General features: G+C 33.6%; 1 protein-coding gene across 8 annotated transcripts; it reads left to right on the plus strand.

The window, feature by feature from the left end:
- The first annotated feature begins 519 nt into the window (after nt 1-519).
- On the plus strand, nt 520-16732 carry LOC114915406 (serine/threonine-protein phosphatase 7 long form homolog). Of its 8 annotated transcripts, XM_083068071.1 has the most exons (4): nt 520-1836; nt 1976-2057; nt 2396-15752; nt 15838-16732. In XM_083068071.1, exons 3-4 carry the CDS (start codon nt 14985-14987, stop codon nt 16141-16143), a joined length of 1074 nt encoding a protein of 357 aa, XP_082924197.1. In that variant the 5' UTR covers nt 520-1836; nt 1976-2057; nt 2396-14984; the 3' UTR covers nt 16144-16732. The 8 variants fall into 8 exon arrangements, with proteins under 8 accessions (XP_082924197.1, XP_082924194.1, XP_082924195.1 ...); XM_083068068.1 differs by having other exon boundaries at nt 520-2867; nt 3828-15752; XM_083068069.1 differs by having other exon boundaries at nt 520-2527; nt 3828-15752.
- Nucleotides 16733-21917: the final 5185 nt, after the last annotated feature.

Raw genomic sequence — 21917 nt, forward strand, 5'->3', positions numbered from 1 at the left:
AAAATCTAAAATTAAATTCAAAAATAAAAAAATTATTATTTTAATAAAAATAGATTAAATTAAACTTAATATTTATTGAAATACATGTTCTAGTCTAATGACCTTCGATATCTTAATAATAATAAAAAATAAAATTCTTCTACCTTAACTAATAATATGCAGTGATACATAGATATAACAAGTGATAAAAAAAGTATATAAAAAGTAAAATCAAGATGAAAGAAAAAGTTAATGATATTTATAATCTTTCTTAAGAGAATTTGTTATTTGTGGCTGTTTAGGAGTGTGGGTGGTCCTTTCATGGTGTCTATCCGTGTATTTGTCTGTCCTATTTTGTCTTGTGTGCTGTCATAGTCTTTTCCAGTACATGCAAAGAACCTCACAAAGTCGCGGACATTAAAGCAGTTAATTTGCACCGTAGGTCCCTCGTTCATCATTCACCTTCTAGTTTCTTTTGAAACTTCAAATTGAAACCCATCATCAAAGCAAACCCACTTCATGTTGTGCAAGTCAAAAAGACAAAAACAAAAAAAAAAACAAAAGGATTTGATTGGAGGTTCACAAATGCTGAGTCACAGTAAAAAGAGAAAAAGAAAAAAAGGAAAGAACCCTAATTCATTTATATAGAGTGCATGTATATATGTTAGATATGCAGAGTCATAGTTAAGTACAAAACACACAGTTTTGCCACAACTGGGACGCACATGAAGTTTCATTCCGACTCAGCAGACTCTGGAATGAAATATGCATGTATGTTGTGTATTAATGAAGAAGTGAGATCAAATCAGCTGAACAACTGCAACACAAAAGAGGGACACACTGAGAGATTGACAGAAGAGAGTGAGCACACGCTGCTAGTATTTGTATGAACGCATACATTTGCGGGTGCGTGCTCACTTTTCTTTCTGCCATTTTTTCATTCTGATGTGTTACCTTCTCCTTTCTTCTTTTTCACTTCTTATATTTAAAATTACTTTTTTTTTAGTATAATTTATTAGACCATGCTTAAATTTGCATTAAATTTTCATTAGATTTGAGTTAATGAAAGTAGTAATGGTAATTTCTACATTAATTTTAATGTGTAGTTCTTGCTAAAAGATGTACTTAATCTTTCTCTATTATCGCCTTGTTATCCCTAATTGTTACTCTTAGTGGTGAGAAGATTATTGTTGTTGTTAATAATGTTATGCTCTCACATTTTTTATTTATTTATAAATTACACATTGTTTATTCTGTTAGTTCTTGGTATTATGTGTCTAGTTGTTTCATGGAGCTGTGAAGAGTTTCGTAATAAAGCAGACAGTAGCTATTATTGTGCATAGCAACAGCCCTATGATAAATGGTAATGATCCCTTGAAATGACACATCGAATAGGACCTGACATTTTCTTCGTTATGTGTGTAATTTTATGCTTACTGGTTACTGCTCTAGTGGCGGTGCCTGAATAATGAACGAAGAAACAAGTGGCTGTTTCGATTTCCGAGTAGGAGAATTGGTGGTAAGCGTGCACAAATAACTCTAATTAGCAAAATGTTCTTACCGGGAATTCGAGGTATGGATGATCTGTTGGGTAAGATTGATGAGTCTCCTTCGTTGGTACGCTTGCTGTTCTAAGATGGGAGTGGTACCTGCAAAAGAGACTCCGATACTAAAGTTAGAGTTTGTATGAGTATAAGTTTCGTATAAATAATGCACGTACCTTTGTGTGTATTAAGGTTTTATTGGACCTTGGGTCCGAGATCAGTTTATGACCTAATTAGATAGCGAGCCGATGTCGCCTAGCGCGTGTCCAAAGTCATTCCAAGCTGTGATGCCGAACTCGAGCTCGGCCTGACGGTACGGATAGTACCGCAAATTTTTTTTCTGCAATTTCACATGATACCATTGATTATTACTATTATTTTATTTGTGTCTTATTTTTTTCTAGTTTTTTTTTAATTTATTAAATTACTTATTTTACATTTAAATATCATAGTGTTTTGTAGTGTTTTGTGCAATTCTGACGGTACTTCCCTTCAGCGAGTTTTGAGCAGAAAACCCAAAGGAAAAACCCCAAGGTACGCATAGCTACTATTCATATTTAAACGGAAAATTATTCTTGGAATTTTCAGAACCTACATCTCTTCTTCCCTCTCTATATGATCTCATCGACCATGCAAAACTGAAGAGGATTAATTTTCAGCCCAGATGCTCCCACACTCTTTGCCTCTCTTCAATCCCTCAGATTTGATTTTATCCATTTTGGTTTTTAGTTTATATTATGTTCTCGTTTGAATATATTATGAAGTCAGTAGCAAAAGAAAAGAGAACAACTATGGTTTTTTATTTGGTTTTAAGTTGAATTGTAAGGTTCAGAATCATCTGATACAGATTTCAGTCATCTTCTGTCTCCTAGATTGGAGTTTCTGCAGGTTTAGAAGGAGAGGATATTCTATTAGGAGAATACACATCAAAAAGCTATGAATGCCAAAGTTTTGTTCTTTCCCTTTGTGAGGTTATGTGTACTCATGCGCTGCCAAGATTATAAGTATTTCTACACCACCAGACTTTATTTGTTTGATTTTCCTCCACTAAAATTTTTAACTTTAGAAAATATTTATTTTTCTCAAGAGTTTATTAATAGAAATTAGTATACTTCCCGAAGTGGGGGATATTTTGAGGAAGAACAATCATTGACAGTTTTATTTTGAAATGGAAGGATTGATAATTGTTAAAATAGTTCGATTGTGTCATTGATGGTTGGAATGGTGTGAAATAGTCGATAAGAGAGAATCTCTTACTCATGAAAGCAGTGATTTATGAAAACTTTTCCAGAACTTGTTGGGTATCGTTCATCAAGTATGGCAACTCTAATCAAAGAAGCATGGGTAAATATTTTTTAATGGTACAATTTAATTTTATTTCAAGCATTTGATGTATTTCATGGGTTGATGGTGGTATTTAATAACTTAATTGAATCTATTATTCCACTACAACAAGAGGTGTTTTTAGCAACTTTAGAAAATTGTTTTCAAACTATAAGTAAATGTTGTTTAGGGACATTAGAAAATTGTTTTCAATTTTGTGAGGCAAGTATGTAATGTATGAGAAGACATATCCTTATTAGGTATAGTTTATAGATCACTTGTACCATTGTTTTCTAAAATATAAAATTTGAATCATTTGCTTTGGTTTAAGTTCGGGGAGGATTTCCTCATTAGCATGTGTAAATAACCGAAGCACAAATTGATCATTGTGTATTTTTGTACCAGCATATGTTGCATTCTTTGATTCAAAAGTGTTGGCTTTATCATATTAGAGTTCTCTAAACATGATACTGAAATCCAAACTTGTTGACCACAATTCGATTTTAGTGGGGAAATTATTATAATAGTTAAATAACTTATCATATTATTTAAATGATAAAGTTAACATTCAACATTTTATTAAAAACTTAATTTAATTTGTATGAGGGTGTTTGGGGGCGGATGTGAGTTTTTGGTTTTTGACTTTTAAATGCAATTTTCAAACAAAACGTGTTTAACAAAAATGGAGTTAAAATCATTTCTAACTTAATTTCATATCACTTTAACAATTAGTTTTTAAAACGAAAAAGGATCTGTTGTAAAGATTTTTAGTTTAAAAAAATTCTACATCCTACAACCAGTAACACACTTTCCTGCCAACAACCACCATCAAGCCTTCCTCTTTTGCCACCTCACCTTCTCTCAAAACCTCATCAATGGCATAAAGATGCTTTTCATGCAATGTACAATGTTTAAATCTTCCTTCCAAATATTTCTTTCATTTTGAAAATTGATTTGGTCACATTTTTATTAACTTGATAGGGTACATGGAAGATTGTGAACGAACCCTTGTAATCCTCAACAATTTGATATCTACTCAAGAGGGTGGAGATGCAACTAGGGTGTTGTGTTGGATTCATTCTCCATTTTGCTGGATGTGTTGAATTAGAGGAATTCACTAGAATGCCAAGAAAAGGCATTGTACATTTTGACCTTTATAACATACAAACCATATGATGATAAATAGGTATAGTTGAGGTTACTCCCCTCCTTCCACACCCTTGACCTCTCCTTTAACAACCTCTCTGGTGAGATTCTCGAGTGATTGAAGAAGATTTAGTAGTATAGGGTGATGCATTTGTGGGTTGTGCCCCCTATTATTCTTGCTTTGGCTTTCCTAAAAGTCAAACTACATAGAACAAAAAAAAAAGAACAACTTAAAATTGGTTTTAGTTTTAAATAAATTGAAATTTAAAACTAAAATCATCCAATCGGCCCTAAGTTTCTTACTTTTAAGATTCTTGTTATCTATTATTTGTTATATATTGTTTTAACTAAAATTGAAATCACCCAATAGGCGTGATTGAGTTGGCCATACATGTTGAGCTTATGAGGGGTGACTTGAATTTGTTTCTAGCATAAAATATCTTTAGGAAAGGGTGAGGAGCTTTAAGTGTGTTGGCTCAAAAAACCAAAGCTTGCAAAGATAGCTCAAGGTCCAACTTGTTAAAATGATAGCTCACCAACAAGGGGGCATTGAATTGGTGTGTAAAAAAATTATTAGAAAAAGTGTTACCTCCCTAGGACCGTTCTTTGAAAACAAATATCTTTGTATTTAAATATTTTCTTTAATGAGTTGATCAAAACAACTAGAAATCAGTCAGCCATTTAGATTGATGAAAGAACATTCAATTGATCAATGAAACATATTAAGATTATCATGAAACTAAAGTTGAGAGATAGAGATAATCACACATCAAGTTTTATACTAGTTGACTTTCAAATTGAGAGTTACATCTAGTCTTTTGTAATTCACCATTAATTACAAGACTTCCACTATATGCAAATTGCAAAGAGTTGCAATTAACTTAATCAACACTAGATCCCTAACAGTGACCTTTGGTTTCATATTTACAATTAGGAAACCCTTTCTTAGCTTTTACACTCGAGAAACCTATTTCAAGATTACACTTTTTTCAAATGGAATTACAAAACTACCTAGAAATCTACATAAATTTCTATAGCGAGATAGTATGAAACAATTTAACCTGCATGAAGCCTTTTCCAATTGATCTTTTTAGTTTCTTGAAAACAATAACTGAATTCTTGGTGAAAAAACTTCAAGATATTTGAACTCTTTGATCCAAAGTGTTTCTTGTTATCACCCACATGTGGTTATCACTCTTCATCACTTAGAGGAGAATTTTGAATTTTTAGTGCACTTTGAGAATTTTTGTATGTGTGTTATGAACCTCAATAGTTTATATAGAAAACTTTTCATAACTAATGTAATTAGTTACATTGGTATGCAATTAGTTACATTGCTTTTATTTGCAATTTGGTTTTTTCCAAAATCATGTATTGTCTAAATGTAGTCGGTTACCCTATTATGTAATCGATTACAATAGAAGGTTTTATTTATGAGCTTATATTGACACTCAATCATGTAATTGGTTACATTTGTGCAGCAAGGTTTTGACTTCAAAACTTAACCAATTAATAAGGCCCAAGTAATCAATTGCTTTAGATAAACCATTTAGGCAAAAAAACACATCATCTCTTATGTGTGTTTGGTTTATCATTTAAAAAGCATTCAATGAACTTTCACACATTCCAATGCACAAAACATTAAAGTAATTACTTTAGATAAACCATTTAGGCAAAAAAAACACATCATCTGTTATGTGTGTATTTCATTTATCATTTAAAAAGCATTCAATGAACTTTCACACATTCCAATGCACAAAACATTAAAGTAATTACTTTAGATAAACCATTTAGGCGAAAAAACACATCATCACTTATGTGTGTGTTTGGTTTATCATTTAAAAAGCATTCAACGAACTTCTACACATATGCACAAAACATTAAAGTAACTCTTTTGTCTTATTTGATCAAAAGCAAGTTATGTTCAATGTAACTTTTTCACAAACACAATCTATGTAATTGATTACCCCGTGTTGTGATCGATTACAACATTGAGTTGATTTTCCTAAATTCACTTTAGCACAATGTAATTGATTAAATTTCACTTAATCGGTTTCAATAGAGAAATTTTCTTTTTCCAGGAAATTCTAACACACTAGAATCGATTGAATTTAGTTTAATTGATTACAACATAGAGTTTTTGCTCTCTTCTAAAAAATCTAAGCCTTTTTGTAATCAATTACTTTTCTCATGTAATCAGTTACATTTTCTTTATTCCTCCTTTTACAGATTTATTTTACTGATTAAAAGTTTCTTTGTCCTTGAAGTTGTTTCTTATTAGTTGCTTCTTTAGAAATCTCTTTGATACTTTGGATTTGATTCACATGATACTTCAAAGCATCAAATCCTAAATCTATTACATTGGCTTGACTTGATGTTTGGCACTTTTTTTTGAAAAGGCAAAACACTTCTTTGCATCTTCAAACACTTGTAGTTTTTTTCTTTTAAATGCAACACTACTAGAAAGTCAAGAGACCTACTTATAATGGTTACAAAGAAATTAAAATTGAAATGTAATAATAACTTAAATATATGATTTATTTAAAATGTATATAAGTAGATTAAATTAAAAAGAAAATAAGTGAGCCAATTTCCTATAGGTTTCATTGACTTCAATATGGCGGAGATTTAGTTTAAAGTTTTCATTCGCACCTCCTATACACTACCTTGAATCCACTTGTTCTTTATGGGGTGAGAGCGGGGAGTGCCTGATCTGCCTTGACCCGCTTTGTTTCTACACCTAGTGACTCATTTAGAAATTTTGGGATTAACATGCAACTCATTGCTTATAGCAATTGCATTGCCTTATACTTTCTCCAGTCCTTTTCATAAGAAATAAGTTGTAGTTATAAAACACCCTATCACTTGTTTCTTATAAAAAGGATGAGAGGTAGTATTTGATATGGTTTATAATGGTATTATAGTTTCGTAAAACCACAAGCAAATAATGTTTCACCAATGCCAAGAGCTATACTTTAGCTTCGTGGTAGGTGTTTCAATCCTATAATTTGTATTAAAACAAGAAAGAGTTAATCATCCATACACTATCAGTGTAAAGTTCTTTTACATTGGCAGTCAATCATATCTTTTACTAGTGTCATGACATTTACTTATTTGATGAAATAAAAATAAAATAATTTAAAATATATGATTGGTTGCTAGTGTAAAAAACTTTATACCGACTCTTAAAACAATTACCTTTCCAATCTACCTTGTGACAAGGGACGATTGATGACTTTACTCAGTCAATTTCTCTTAACTTTTGGCCTGCAAACTAGTGACCTTTGGGTTCTTCAGAAAGTATAGTCTGACCAATTTTAGGATTTGCTCAATAAATATCCTTTTATGTTACATTCTCATTCAACATGTTAAAAAATTTGGTATCATATATCCTATGAATGTCATTTCACTTTAAGATTGGCTTCTTTGATCAATAATAAATGGATAGAGTGTGTACATGTTAGTTATACCATACTCTGAACATTTTCTATAACATTATTAATTTTTTTTAGTATTTTAGGTTGTTTTTAAAACCAGTATGAAGCACATATATTATTAAGGGGTCAATTTGCTACAATTCTAATACCTTGTGCTTATATGATCATATATGTACTGATATCCATCGAATGTGTATGTCGTAAACTTTTGAACTGTTTGGATTAGTAAAATTTTAGAGGCTCTATAAGGTTCCAGATTTTGTTTATAATGAACCATTTCACTGAGGCAGTTGTCTTATTTGATTGATGTTTCCATTGATGCATTCGTGTTATATCAATATAAAATTCAATAAATTATCTGATTATATGTATTTGTTTTTTGCATTTTTTGAATATATTAGCCCGATTTGAATAACTTATTGGAAGGATCTTAAAATTTTGAACCCTCATTATTCTGCATCACTTTTTTTTTTTCTTTCTTTTTTTGATACATTGACTTAAACATCACTGTAGAAGTGTTCTCTTATATTACACATTCTACCTTAGTGGACTTTTTTCTTTGTTCATTTTTTATATGTATGGAAATGTTAGAAACCGAATCAAAACATCCTGAACTGGGATAAATTTCCTGTATAATTGTACAATATCAATTCTGGTACCAATAAAGGCAGTACTAGAATAGCTGAATTACAGAAATGAAGGTACCAAACGGTGTTTGAGAGACGTTGCACTCTCCCTTACTGACTTCTACTATTTTTCCTGCCTTTCTTTCTTCTCCCTAACTTCTTTCTTCTAGCTATATATGGATCAAATAACTCAGATTCCTCCATTGATTCCCTTTTATTTCCTTACATAAATCATCCAGTTATTTCCTTATTTAAATCACTCAATTCCCCTGATAGCTGTTCCTGCAATCTATTATACATTAATCAGTCAATTTCAATTGATTCCCCCTCCGTTGTTACATAATAGATACCTTTTAATAGGTGGTTTTCTATTAAGGAACCAAATTATTGATTGCTAAGTAATGTGAAGCTCAATCAAGTGACATGTATGGAATTATGTGTTGCAAGCCCTCTACAACTTCTAGTAATCTTTATTTTGTACCATGTTGTTTATGTTTATTTTCAGAAAAATATTAATTGAAGCATTTGCTTTTATTTCAGTTGGGGGATGATTTATTCAGTTTGTTTTAACCTGAGCACAGTTGAACATTTTGAGTATTTATTTTTGGCCTGCATTTGTGGCATTCTTTCATCGAAAGTGCTGGCTCCCTTAGTATTATAATTGAACCATTTATATATATTTATTATTTTGGGGGAGGAATTCTTCAATTTGTTTAAACCTAAGCATAAATTAAACATTTTTGAGTACTTCCTTTTTGCCTGCATTTGTGAAATTCTTTCCTCGAAAGTTTTAGTTCCCTTAGTATTCTTGGGTAGGGGTTAAATCTAACTCCTATAATATCATATTGGGTTCAATTCTTCAATGTTTGGTCTGGTTTACTTTAGAATTGTAGTTTCAAGAAACAATGGGAAAATAAAATTTCACCAATTAATGCCTAGTAGAACTAAAATTGTAAGCTTATAAATAAATACATGTTCCTATAAGTGGTATATATTGAGACAAAGTTGTTGGTCTCGGGTAGAACACGAATCTAGAAGGAGGGTTGAATCTCAAACAATATACAAAGTATATCATTTTTATTACACAGCGAAATAGATGTTTTAACTCTAAATTGATTTTAGTAATTACCTTTTTCACTTTATTACCAGATTGCATATATCATATATTAGATTTCACAACACATCAATCTTAAATATTCAAGAAAACTTTTCTTTTACTATCTTGAAATTCTTTTTTATCAATTCAACAAGAAATATAACAACATATGAAGGTAAAGAAAGAAATTGTAAAGTGATTTATATTGGTTCAGTCATATAAAGGTCTACATTTAGTTTCAAACTTAGCTCCTTGCTAAATCCAGTCTTTCTACTATAATATTCTTTACAAACACCATGTACAAACAATATTATAATTAGAAACTCAATCACCTAATCTTGATCCCACAAGATTATACAATCACCAGAATTCTTGCACATCAAGAATCCACTTGACAAAACCTATCTCAAGATTTCTCTTTCACTCTGTCTCGAGACACCCTTATCTCAAAGAGTAACATATTATAGTATAACCAATTATTCAAACAAGAGTTTAAAGATCAGAATTGATACACACCTGATGTGTAGATTGATCTTCCACATAGAATTGTTCAATAATCTTGATTTTCTTGAACTTCTTTCAAGATAACATCTTTCTTGAATTTTCTTTCCTCTTTGATTGTTTTGAAAAATATTTGATCTTCACTAAATTGATTTTAAGATTCTTTTAGTCATATGTAATCTTCTCTCATATCATATCTTTTAGTTTTTGAAAAGAGTTATATTTATAGAGTAAATAAGAATTCAACATTAAATCCTCGTAACAGTAGTAATCTATTAGCAATATTAGGAAGTCTATTACCAACTTTTAATGAACCTGAAATCTGTTGAAACAAGAATTGAGATAATCGATTGCTGATCTTGGTAATCGATTATCTTGTGTTATAGGAACCATAGAACTCACTTTTTAGTAGAAATAATCGATTACTAAAGTTGGTAATCGATTTCTTGATACTTCTACAACATGTTTCACTTGTTTTCACTCAAAAGTCACCCTGGTAATCAACTACATCAATAGGTAATCGATTATCACGGAGAGGACTTTGAATTCAATTTCAAAACTAAGTTTTAGTAATCTATTACCTCACATGGTAACATGACTTAACCTTGAATTTTTTTTGAATGAATCAAGTTCCATTTTATGTCAAAACATATTGTAATCTCTTATATCATGTTTTTACATGAAATGAGAAACATTAAGTTAAAATGAGTTTTATGTTTTCTAAAACAAAATGTAATTTTCAACATAGGCCATGAAATACAAAAATGAATGAAGCAAACTAAACAAAACTATACAAATCTAATGCTAACATCATCAAAACTAAAACATCTTCAGTCTTCATAAAGATCTTCAATCTTCATAAAGATCTTCATGAGGAGCTTCAGTAATTGACTCAACAATTAGCTCAACAATCTCAACAAAAGTCACCTTTCCAATCTCGTAGGTGACTAGAGAAACTGCTAACTTTACACTTTACTTTGCATCGAAATAATGTTTTCAATCAAGAGGTACCTACTCTAGAGGTTTTTATGAATTTCGTTGTATAATAGGATGAACAATTTCTCCTCCTTTTTATGAATGATTTATAAATCCCATGGAATGTTTGAAGGGATTATAGGGAGTTAGTTTTTTGAAAGAACATTATAGGTGTGCAGGAATATAGCCATTTACTGGTTATGATATGGATATAGACTAGTGGACAAAGGATACTATATATATAGTTTACATTTTATTAGTTACATCACACATTTATAGCTTTTTTAATTTTTTTAGTAGTTTACACTGGCTTTTAAAAATAGTTTGAAGCACATTTACAATATCTGGTGCTTGCGTTATCTTTGATTTTTTGCCTACATTTATTTAATTAGATAACTTTTTGTGAACGTACGCTCAAACGATGATGGATGACCATCCTTAAAGCATCATATATGACCTATCACAAGGTCTATGGCAAGGAGAGTGGGGGAAGATGGAGAGCACACCATGCCTAAAGCCATGATTATCATGTGTGTGGATTTTGAGCCTCTCCTTGAGCCTATCTAGTTATTTTCTTTTTCTTCCATTTTTGCCCTTGCATTTTGGGGCATAGTAAATATTAGGATTTTATTTTATATTTTTATTTAGCTTTTGTATTATGGGAAAGATTAGTCTTAGGACTTATTTTGGAATTTAAACCTTGACTTGTGAAGTCAAAGTCCATTTCTTTCTTTCATAGACCTAGGGGTACTTTAGTCTTTTAAGGGAGATGAAAGTCCATTTCATTTGGACTGCATTTAGGGCTCATCTAGGATGTATTTAGGCTTGAAATTTTCGGCCAAGTGCTTCCCAAGAAACCCTAGTTGCTCCTCTCTCTATAAGTACTCTAGGTCATCCACCTTGTAGCCATTTTGAACATTTATGATATTGAGTGAGCCTTTTTGCCTCAACATCCCTTCCTTAGTCACTTAGGGTTCTCTTGGCCCCCTTCCTCTCCTTTCTTCCTTAGAGTGAGCTTTGGTCCCCCTAGGTTGGCCTTCATCACACTTGGTGAAGTGAGCTAGCTTAAGAACTTTAAAACACCAAAACACCACCCATCTCCTTTCCTTGTTTTTGCGTCACCATTCTACTTCTTCCATCATATTTGTGCCACTTTTCCCGCCCTTAAAGAGATCAACATCATCATCCCTTTAACTTGGAGAAGGGAAGGGACCAACAAAAAGCTCTCATAGAGAAGATGGTTCCATCAAAGGATCCAAAGATGTACATGAAGAAGATTGAAGAGTTTGTGGATAATTTGGCTAGCTTGATGCGAATGTTGTGATACTGCAGTAATTAAGTCCCGAGAATTCTTTTTTTTTTTAATAATGAGTTTATTTTGTTTGACCTATTGAAAATGTAGGCTAAATACCTAATTTGGTCCCTTATAATATTTTAAAGTTTTAATTTAGTCCCACTTTAATTTTTAGTTTCAATTTGGTCCCTAATAATTTAAATTATTGCAATGTCGGACCTTCAGTCCAAATTTCTTAAACAGAGTTAACTGTTGGCCACGTGAATGCCACGTAGATGCCACGTAAATGCATAGGTGGATGCCAAATTTCTTTAATGCATATGGAACCAGAACGACCCGTTCTGCTTGCATTCGTGGTGTGTTAATTTTGCATCTGGAACGTCCCGTTCCAGATGCATTATTTAACACACAACGAGTGCAAGTACAACGGGTCGTTCTAGTTTTAGAACGGGCCGTTTTGGATTTAGAACGGGCTGTTCTAGAACGCCAATCACATACGTACATTCAACAAAATGCAGCAATGTGGTTCAAAGATTGAAAACAAAAATTTATAACATAACATAAATTCAAAGATTGAAATATGGTTTAGAGACTGAAAACAAAAATTCATAACATAACATATACTAAGAAAGTTCAAAAAAATTACTGAGGAGGGAAATCATCTGGATAACGTTGAAGGTGCCAATTATACATCCTATCCACCATATAATTATAGTGTTGTTGGCGTTCATCTATCTCTTGCAATTGACAATCCATACACTGAATGACTGACAGGATATCAACATTATTTACCTGTATATGTGATTGTGTGATGAAATGTTGGTTCTGTGTACTACAAGAAATGTTACATATAGTGACATACAAAAAGTGTCACTATAGATACAATATATGTAGGTATATATTTATTTGACATATAGTTACCCACAATTTTAGTGTTGATTTTTTATGAGATTTAACAACATATTTTATGTGTCACTATAGTCTATACTCACAATTTTTTTAATAATATACTAACATATATTGTAGTTATTGTGTGGATAAAAGTAATTTTTAGTGACATGTATAGTGTCACTATAGGGTGTGTGTCACTATATGATAATTTTGTTGTAGTGTGTGTCCTCTTCCTCTACTTCAGGTTGTACCTCCTCAAGAACATGTTGTTGGGGTACATCGGTTAATGACTCCAAGGGGAAATACCATGTCGTTTAATCCTTGATTGTATAGTGCCGATTTGGTAGTAAGTGGTTCGCTTCAGTTTGACTAACAATGAAATAAAACTTGTCACCATTGTCCTTAGTGATACACTGCATTGCATAACAAGTATTATAATTAATACTTTTAGGACTTCCTATATCCTGCAATTGGTCCAGAAATGGCGTATAGCCCAAATGTTTAGTAATTGAAGTTATCAATCTCCCATTGACAATATTACCATATCTAGTATTTGAAATGCTTTGTACCTTGAATTTTTTTCCCTTGCACTATTCAAACCGTGATTTAGAATCACGGGCGTGAACTACAATCATACTTTTTGTGTTTGGCGTTCTGGAACCAGAACGACCCGTTTTAAAACTAGAACGACCCGTTTCTAGATGCATTAAAGAAACTTGATATCCACTTATGCATTTACGTGACATCCACATGACCAAAAATTAACTCTGTTTAAGAAATTTATACGGAAGGTCCTACATTACAATAATTTAAATTATTTGAGACCAAATTAAAAAAAAAATTAAAGTAAAATTAAATTGAAACTTAAAAATATTATAAGGGATCAAATTAAGTATTTAGCCGAAAATGTATTGATAACACAACTTTTTACCCTTTAACTTTTAGTTTGTTGATTACTTATGTCCGTGAAGGAAGTAAACTTTGAACAACGCAATTTAACGTATTTATCCAGACACATCAAATAGTACGCCCACCCTTCGTTATGTGTGTAATTTTATTTACTATTGTTTCAAAACTGGATCAAGAAGACATAAGCGTCCCCAAACCACAAATAACTCGATATGTCTTTTTTTTTTTTCTCTTTTTTTTCAGTCTCACATGCCAGCCCTATTTGTTAATATTTGTGACTTTTGTTTTTCCTATATATATTCAGATTGTTTTAAACCTTTTACATAATATATCTAATTGTATAATGTAATTATGTATATCATATATGCATTTTGAGAATTTTTTACAGAAATATTATTTTTTAAAAAAAAAATTACTTAATTAATCACTGTGCAGCTTTATTTACAGGGATAGAACCATTTACTGTTTAAGCTCAGAATTCGGTTCTCGGGGAACCGAATTCTGAGCACCAAAATGTATTTTTTTTTGTTTTTTCAACTCAGAATTCGGTTCCCGGGGAACCGAATTCTGAGTTGCTTTTATATATTTTTTTTTTCGTGTTTGCAGGAGAGACGTGGGCTGACGTTGGAAGTGGAACGGCCCGTTCCGAAATCAGAACGGGCCGTTCTGCTTAAAGAAACAGCGTGGAATTTGTAAAAGTGAAACGGGGTCAAGAACGGGCCGTTCCAACGTTAAGAATTAAGGTTGAATTAGATGTTGGAAGCGGCCCGTTGTAAACAAATTTTGTGGTTGTTTTTTTTTACGTGGAACGGGCCGTTCTTCTTTTAGAACAGCCCGTTCCAAAATAGAAATTTACACATTTTTTTACTCCTGGAACGGCCCGTTCCAGGAGCTGTTTTAACAAAGGGTTTGTGATTTGGAACGGGCCGTTCTGGTTTTGGAACGGCCCGTTCTGGGTAAACAGTAAAAGTTGCGTTTTTTCTATAAATAGTCTCCCTCCCCTTCATTTTTTGATGCGATTTGTACTGCTTCTGATTCACCTTGATAGTAAGAAATTTTTTTTTTCTTCAATTTTTATTAACTATATCAAAAATGTTGTTGTGGAAGCAAAATGAGCATAGGTCTGCTTTCATTGGTAGAACTGTAAGTTCAGCACTTTCGTTATATACTTTAAATTTCAATTAACTTGTAACAAATTAGTACTAATTTTGGTAATTATTATTGCAGGAGACTGAGAATATTATTTGTTCTTACTGTCATTCAATGCCAGAACCTCACCCTCTAATTGTTCCTATACTAGAGGAAGTGGGTTTTTCTGGGGTTGCAAAGCTCAGACATCTAAAAGTGGATCACGCATTAATCACAGCTTTGGTTGAAAGATGGAGACCTGAGACTCATACATTCCATTTTCCAACTGGAGAGTGCACCATAACACTGGAGGATGTTGCACTTCAACTTGGCTTAAGAGTTGATGGTTTACCAGTCATTGGCCCAACATTATATGACTGGGAGGAAATGTGCTCCACCTATCTCGGAATCATGCCAGTTAAAGGTGAGTCACTAATTGGCTCTATGATTAAGTTAAAGTGGTTAAGAGATAATATGTTAGAATTACCAGAGGAGCCATCTCAAGAACAACTTGATGCACATTGTAGATCATATATATTAGGGTTAATAGGAGGTGTTTTGATGCCTGACAAAACAGGCAATAAGGTACATCTTATGTATTTATCTTTATTAATAAATCTTAGAAGAACAAGACGATATAGTTGGGGGTCGGCTTGTTTAGATATGTTATATAGGGAAATGTGTAGAGCTACAAATGTTAGTAGCAAAACAATGGGTGGTTGTGCATCTCTGTTACAATCTTGGGCATGGCATCGCATGCCATATATTGCGCCTATTTCCAGGTTACCAGCATCATTCCCTCTAGTCTGTAAATGGAGCGGGGGCAGAGTTTTAAACTTTCAAAATGTACCTCATAATGATGTTGGATATAGATCAAGGTTTGATCACATTCAGAATGATCAGGTAACTCTTTAAAATCAAAGTTTTATTTTTTTTTTCTTTTGTTTAGCATAATATGTTAACTAAAGAAGTTTAATTTTTTTTGTAGTTTTTATGGGCGCCATATGGAGTATTGCAAACAGCAATACCGATGCAAGCATATAGAGATGCTCTGCTATGGACATCATGCACCTCCATTATTTGTTTTGCAATTGTTGAATGGCACCAATCTGATAGAGTGAAATTGCAATTTCGTCTCTTCCAGGATGTCCCTTCTCCACCGAATAATTTGGATAACCTGCACAACATTGACATGAGGGGAAGACAAGATGAAAATTGGGTTACAAGACATGCTCATTGGATCGACATATGGAACAATAGACGTGAGCACACATTGATGGGTCATCCAATGTAAGGCCCACTGTTTCACACACGAGAATACATGGAATGGTACATGGCCAATTCCATCTATTTTTTATCTGTGCCACGACTACTACAAGATCCAAGGACCCATCAACAACGAAGGACTTCCACAACATTTGAGACTGGTCGAACTTCCATGCGATCGCATGAAGAGACTGGTCAACATGTATCAAATCCTCAGTACGTCACTCCTGAACAAAACATAATTGACAGACGACATTCATTTGCAACAACTTCAGAGGATTTTTTTACAAATTTATTTGGAGTAGATTTTAGAACTCCATCTTCAGCACAATCATACATGCAATCTCTTTACCGTCCACAATTCGGTAATGAACCTGGAAGTTCTTCAGCACCATTTCAACATCCGGTGGTTGATGATGAAGCAAATCCTTCTGAGCAACAACCTCCACGGCATAATCCAGGCCGTAATAGACGTCGCCCTCGTTGTGGAACTGGACACCATTACGGAGATGGAAAAATGTATATAAATCACTCTATGTTAATGTTATTGTTTTTTTATTCTAATGTACTATGTGTTTTTATCAATGTAATATAAATTTTAATATTATGCATTTTTACATGCGATCTAGACTAAGAAGGTTATAAACTATTATAATTATAAGTATTGTAGCGAACATAATATACGATTTCAACACAATATACGATTTCAACACAATATACGATTTCAACACAATATACGATTTTAACACAAACACAACGTACTATCCGATACTAACACAAAGTAATTAACTTTAATATTACATAACTAAATAAATTTATTACAACTGATTACAACAATAATGATCATTGGTGGCGGGAACTACATCCATGACTAATATTCGGACATGTCTTCCTAGTGTAACCAGGAGTGTGACAATAAGAACAATTTTTGACATGAGTATGTTGTTCTATAATATCCATCTCTGTTCTAATCTTGGTGGACTTTGGTCGACCCTTCGAAGTTCTCTTCAGTTCTGGATTTGGCCACAAAGTTGGACCAGTGTAAGTAGGCCAATAATCTTCATGTCGAAGCTCTCCAAACTGTCCTTCGTATACCTTTGCAACTTGTTGTAAGGTATATATGGGAGATATGTACCTTTCATAGTCATGATGTGCATGTAAGCATGAAGCAAGCACATGTGAGCAATGGATATGAACTTTTTGGAACTTGCCACAATCACACCACAATTCATCAAGCCTTACCGCAAATCTCCCAGCTAGTCGAACTTCTCTCGAATGTTGCGTTTCTTCCACTAGAAATCTACTGCTTGATCTGTCAAAGCTGATAACTCTATGAGTATTTGCCTTAGACTGTGCATCTTGAATAGTTTTATTTGCAATTTCCGAGTAGACATGTCCTGCATTAATCATTGCGCCCACTTCCGTACCTCTTTGAACGAAAAACTTGTTGCAACGAGTGTATGTGGCCATTACCATGGAACAAATTGGCAAATTTCGTGTTTTCTTCAATACGAAATTAATTGACTCAGCTAGGTTTGTTGTCATGTGTCCCCAACGTCGTCCATTGTCCCATGCTAGTGTCCATTTTTCCCTAGGAATGTTGTCTAACCATTGAGCTGCTTTAACATTAGTATCTCTTACTATGTTGTAATAGTAAAAGAATCTAGGTTCAGTCATCCCGTAGGCTGCAAAATAATAAAATTATTAAATAATTAAAAGTAATAATCAAATGCTTTAAAAAAAGTAATGATAAACTTACCCATATTGACGACATCCTTCTTTAGTGCTGCATTTTTGAACCGTCGCATGAAATTTTGTGCAATATGTCGAATACAATAGACATGAACAGAATTGTTTTCCGTCCAGCCACTTCCATTTCTTGAGTATGCACTTCGAATAGCTTCATGACGATCAGAAATAAGGCACAACCCATCTTGCGGTGTTACATACCTCCTCAAGTTCTTCAGAAAAAAAAACCATGCATCACTAGTTTCACCTTCAACAACAACAAATGCAATAGGAATTATGTTGTTGCGACCATCTTGCGCAACTGCGACCAATAGTGTACCTTTATATCTCCCATATAAAAATGTACCATCCACTTGTACAATTGGTTTGCAGAAGGCAAAACCATCAATGCATGGTTTAAAGGTCCAAAATAACCTTTTGAAGATAACACTCCCCTCGTCCAATAATTCACCTTGGTAAGCCGGTTGCGTATTTAATTTCCAAATAAAACCTGGAACATACATTTGCATTGCTTGCAACATACCTGGTAATTTGTTGTACGACTCCTCCCAGTTTCCAAAGATATTCTCAATGGCATGTTGCTTGGCCAACCATCCCTTTCTGTAACTAATTGTATAACCCATGGTGGACTTGATGTGGGCTATGATGGTTGAAATGGATGCCGATGGATCAACCTCAATAATTTCACCAATGCTTTGGGCAATCATTTGTGATCCCAATTTATTATGATCTTGGGAGATAAGTGGGGAAACACATGTGTGGGGGCCCTCAAGGATCATGATTTCCCAATGTTGTTCCCTGGTTCGCAATATACCACGACATCTCCAGGCACAGTCGTGGTGAACGCATTCCATAACAAGCCTACTACTGCTTGAATTTTTAACCTTGTAAGTGCAATGGTTGACAATGTGAAATCTATTTATGGCATCCTGCATTTGTTCTTTTGTTTGGAAGCGTTGGCCAACAAATAGTGTTCCAGGTGGATACACAACCATATCACGCTCCAACAAATGGCTATACTCACTGTCTTGTTGGATTTCATTGGGAAACTCTAAAAAGTGTGGAGGTGGGTTGTATATGGCTACTGGTTGTGGTTGTAGTGGTGGATTATTTGGAATTGGGAGGGTTTCTTCATCATCATGTTCATGTGCAGAGAGAATTTCGTCTTCGTCCTCGCTAAAAGGATCAAAGACATTTTCTGTTGGGAGACCAACAACAACATCATCTTCAATGTTGGTTTCAACATTGGGTTGAGAAGCAGAAGGTCTAGCTTGCTCAAATGGCTGAGAAGGTATTTGATTAAGATCCATGATTGGACCACTTAAAAGCTGTGTGTATGACTCAATGTTGTAGTTGGAGGGGATATCATAAGAAGGGCCAGATGGGTTAGTGTACTGGTAACTTTGATAAACTTCGTAAGGTGAACGTGAAGGTGAAACTTGTGGTGCATGTGATTCAACTGTAGTAAATGTAGCATATAATTCAATACCTGATTGAAGTTGATTATAATCGTGAACATTGAAAACTGCCTCAACGTCTTCATCATCCGTCAACTCAACACAGGTATAGTTACTAACCCCTGGGCCAAGTCTAATAGGGTACCGAAAATGTATGCTAGCCACCCTCTCAGAATCTTGTCGATGTAGCTTTCTGTGGATGACTCTTTGAAGCCTTTCTAGAGTAATTCCTCTGTTGATACGAACTAATTTTGCAGATGGAGAAGAGAAGGTGATTCCTTCATTCGGACATTAGTTAATGGAACCATCAGAATGAACAATAACGTAGATTGAAGAAGCCATTTTATGAAAGGTTTAAAGGAAATTAACGTGATTCTAAGAAACTGATTCAAAAGGGGTACACGGAAGGAATAAAGGAGATAAGCTAATCTGAAATCGTGTGAAAAAAATGAAGGGGAGAGGGTCTATTTATAGAAAAACGCAAGTTTTTACTGTTTACCTAGAACGGGCCGTTCCAAAACCAGAACGGCCCGTTCCAAATCAAAAAAACTTTGTAAAAACAGCTCCTGGAACAGGCCGTTCCGAAGCCGTTCCAGGAGTAAAAAAAATGTGTAAATATCTATTTTGGAACGGGCTGTTCTAAAACAAAAACAGCCCGTTCCACGTTAAAAAAATTACCACAACAATTTGTTTAAAACGGGCCGCTTCCAACATCTATTTCAACGTTAATTCTTAACGTCGGAACGGCCCGTTCTTGTCCCGTTTCACGTTAACAAATGTCACTCTGTTTCTTTAAGCAGAACGGTCCGTTCTGATTTCGGAACGGGCCGTTCCGCTTCCAACGTCAGCCCACATCTCCCCTGCAAACACGAAAAAAAAAATATATATATAAAAGCAACTCAGAATTCGGTTCCCGGGAACCGAATTCTGAGTTGAAAAAACAAAAAAAAATACATATTGAAGCTTAGAATTCGGTTCCCCGGGAACCGAATTCTGAGCTTAAACAGTGAATGGTTCTATCCCTGTAAATAAAGCTGCACAGTGATTAATTAAGTAATTTTTTTTAAAAAAATAATATTTCTGTAAAAAATTCGCATTTTGACGGGAATTTCCTTCCTTGAGCAGAACAGAAGACCCAAATGCAAATCCACAAGGTACGCAACCCAACTGTTCGTATGTTAACGGAAAACAGTATCTTGAATCAACAACCCTTACCGTTTCTTCTCTTTCTCTCCTTTTTAATTTGCAAAGCTAAAGAGGAAAGTTTGGTCCTGATGCTACACACGCTTTGCTTGTGCTAAATCCGGCTCAGATTTCGGGTTTGACACATTTGTGTTTTTAATTTCTGTTCTTCTATGGATTTGCTTAGAGAAACTCTCCATTCTTATTGTGGGTTTAGTAGGGAGGGTTATATATGCGAAATTTTTTTCTTTCCCTTTTTGGGTTGAAATGAGTTAATGTACTGCTTTGATTAAAGCAACTCAGGTTCGAGTGGGAACCTTGTATGTTTTGATTTTTCTCCACATAAATTTTAGTTGAGAAAATGTTTCAATATGAAATAAATAAAATAAGAAATGCAGTAGTTAGTATGCTTTTGGGAATGTAGGATATTGTGAGAAAAAGCAAGTGTTGATACAGTTTATCTAATTTAGGAATAGATGGCTATTGATAATTGTTAAAATAGTTTTGATTGTTGGAATGGTTGAAATAGTTAGAAAGATGGAACCTTTCATTCATGGAAGGTAGTGATTTTTGAAATTAAACGTCTCAGAGAACAAAAGTAATAAAGTGCAGCACTTCTAACAAGGAAGCACGGAGCTGTGTTGAAGGAATTCTTCAAGTTACTAATTTTGAATGGTATGTTTTAATTCTAGTTCAATGTGTTGTCAATATCATGAATCTTCTGTATGATTTATATAAGTCCTATATATCCTCCCAAGTAATATAATCAGTAGTAGTATATCAATTTACACATATTGGGCAACTTTTTATTTTTGTTTATTTGGGATCTGTATGGAAATTCCCAACTATTGATATGCTAATTGCTAAATGATGGGAAGCTCAATTATGATACGTGCCAGTATGTAGAAGCCCTCCTAATCAGTCATAGTAATTTTCATTATGTTTTGACTATTTTATGCATCACTTATTTTTGTTTTCAGAAAACTAGAAATCGAACTGTTGGCTCTGGTTTGATTAATCTTCAGCTTTGTGAAAACCCAGCCACAAATTGAACATTTTGATATTTTTTTAATTTTTTTAATTTTTTTACCTGCATATGTGGCTTTCCTCATTCAGAAGTATTGGCTTATTATAGTTTTTGTCTCCCTTGGGAATTTTAACATCTCAGTCTCACTCAAAATCTTCTATGGGTGCAAGTCTTTAATGTTTGATATGGTTTTTTTTTTTTTTTAACTGTTGTGTTGTGATTTGAAGAAACCATAAGAAAGTAAAGTCACTCATTTCCAAGAGCTATATATGTTAGCTTACTAGTTATTGTTTGATCCTAAAAAGTGGCATTGAAAATGAAGTCACCTTTTCATTTCCCAGGTGACAAGGGAGAGATTGTTGCTTGCTAAGTCAACACTTTATAACT

This window comes from Cajanus cajan, chromosome 2 (genome assembly GCF_000230855.2).
Source record: "Cajanus cajan strain Asha chromosome 2, NIPB_CcT2T_4, whole genome shotgun sequence".
Lineage (NCBI taxonomy): Eukaryota > Viridiplantae > Streptophyta > Magnoliopsida > Fabales > Fabaceae > Cajanus > Cajanus cajan.

What these genes read in the sequence shown, in the direction of transcription:
- LOC114915406 (XM_083068066.1), top strand. Translation starts at nt 14,985, where the DNA reads ATGCCAGAACCTCACCCTCTAATTGTTCCTATACTAGAGGAAGTGGGT. An exon ending in ATCACATTCAGAATGATCAG is followed by an intron (nt 15,753 to 15,837) that starts GTAACTCTTTAA and finishes TTTTTTTTGTAG; the next exon opens with TTTTTATGGGCGCCATATGG.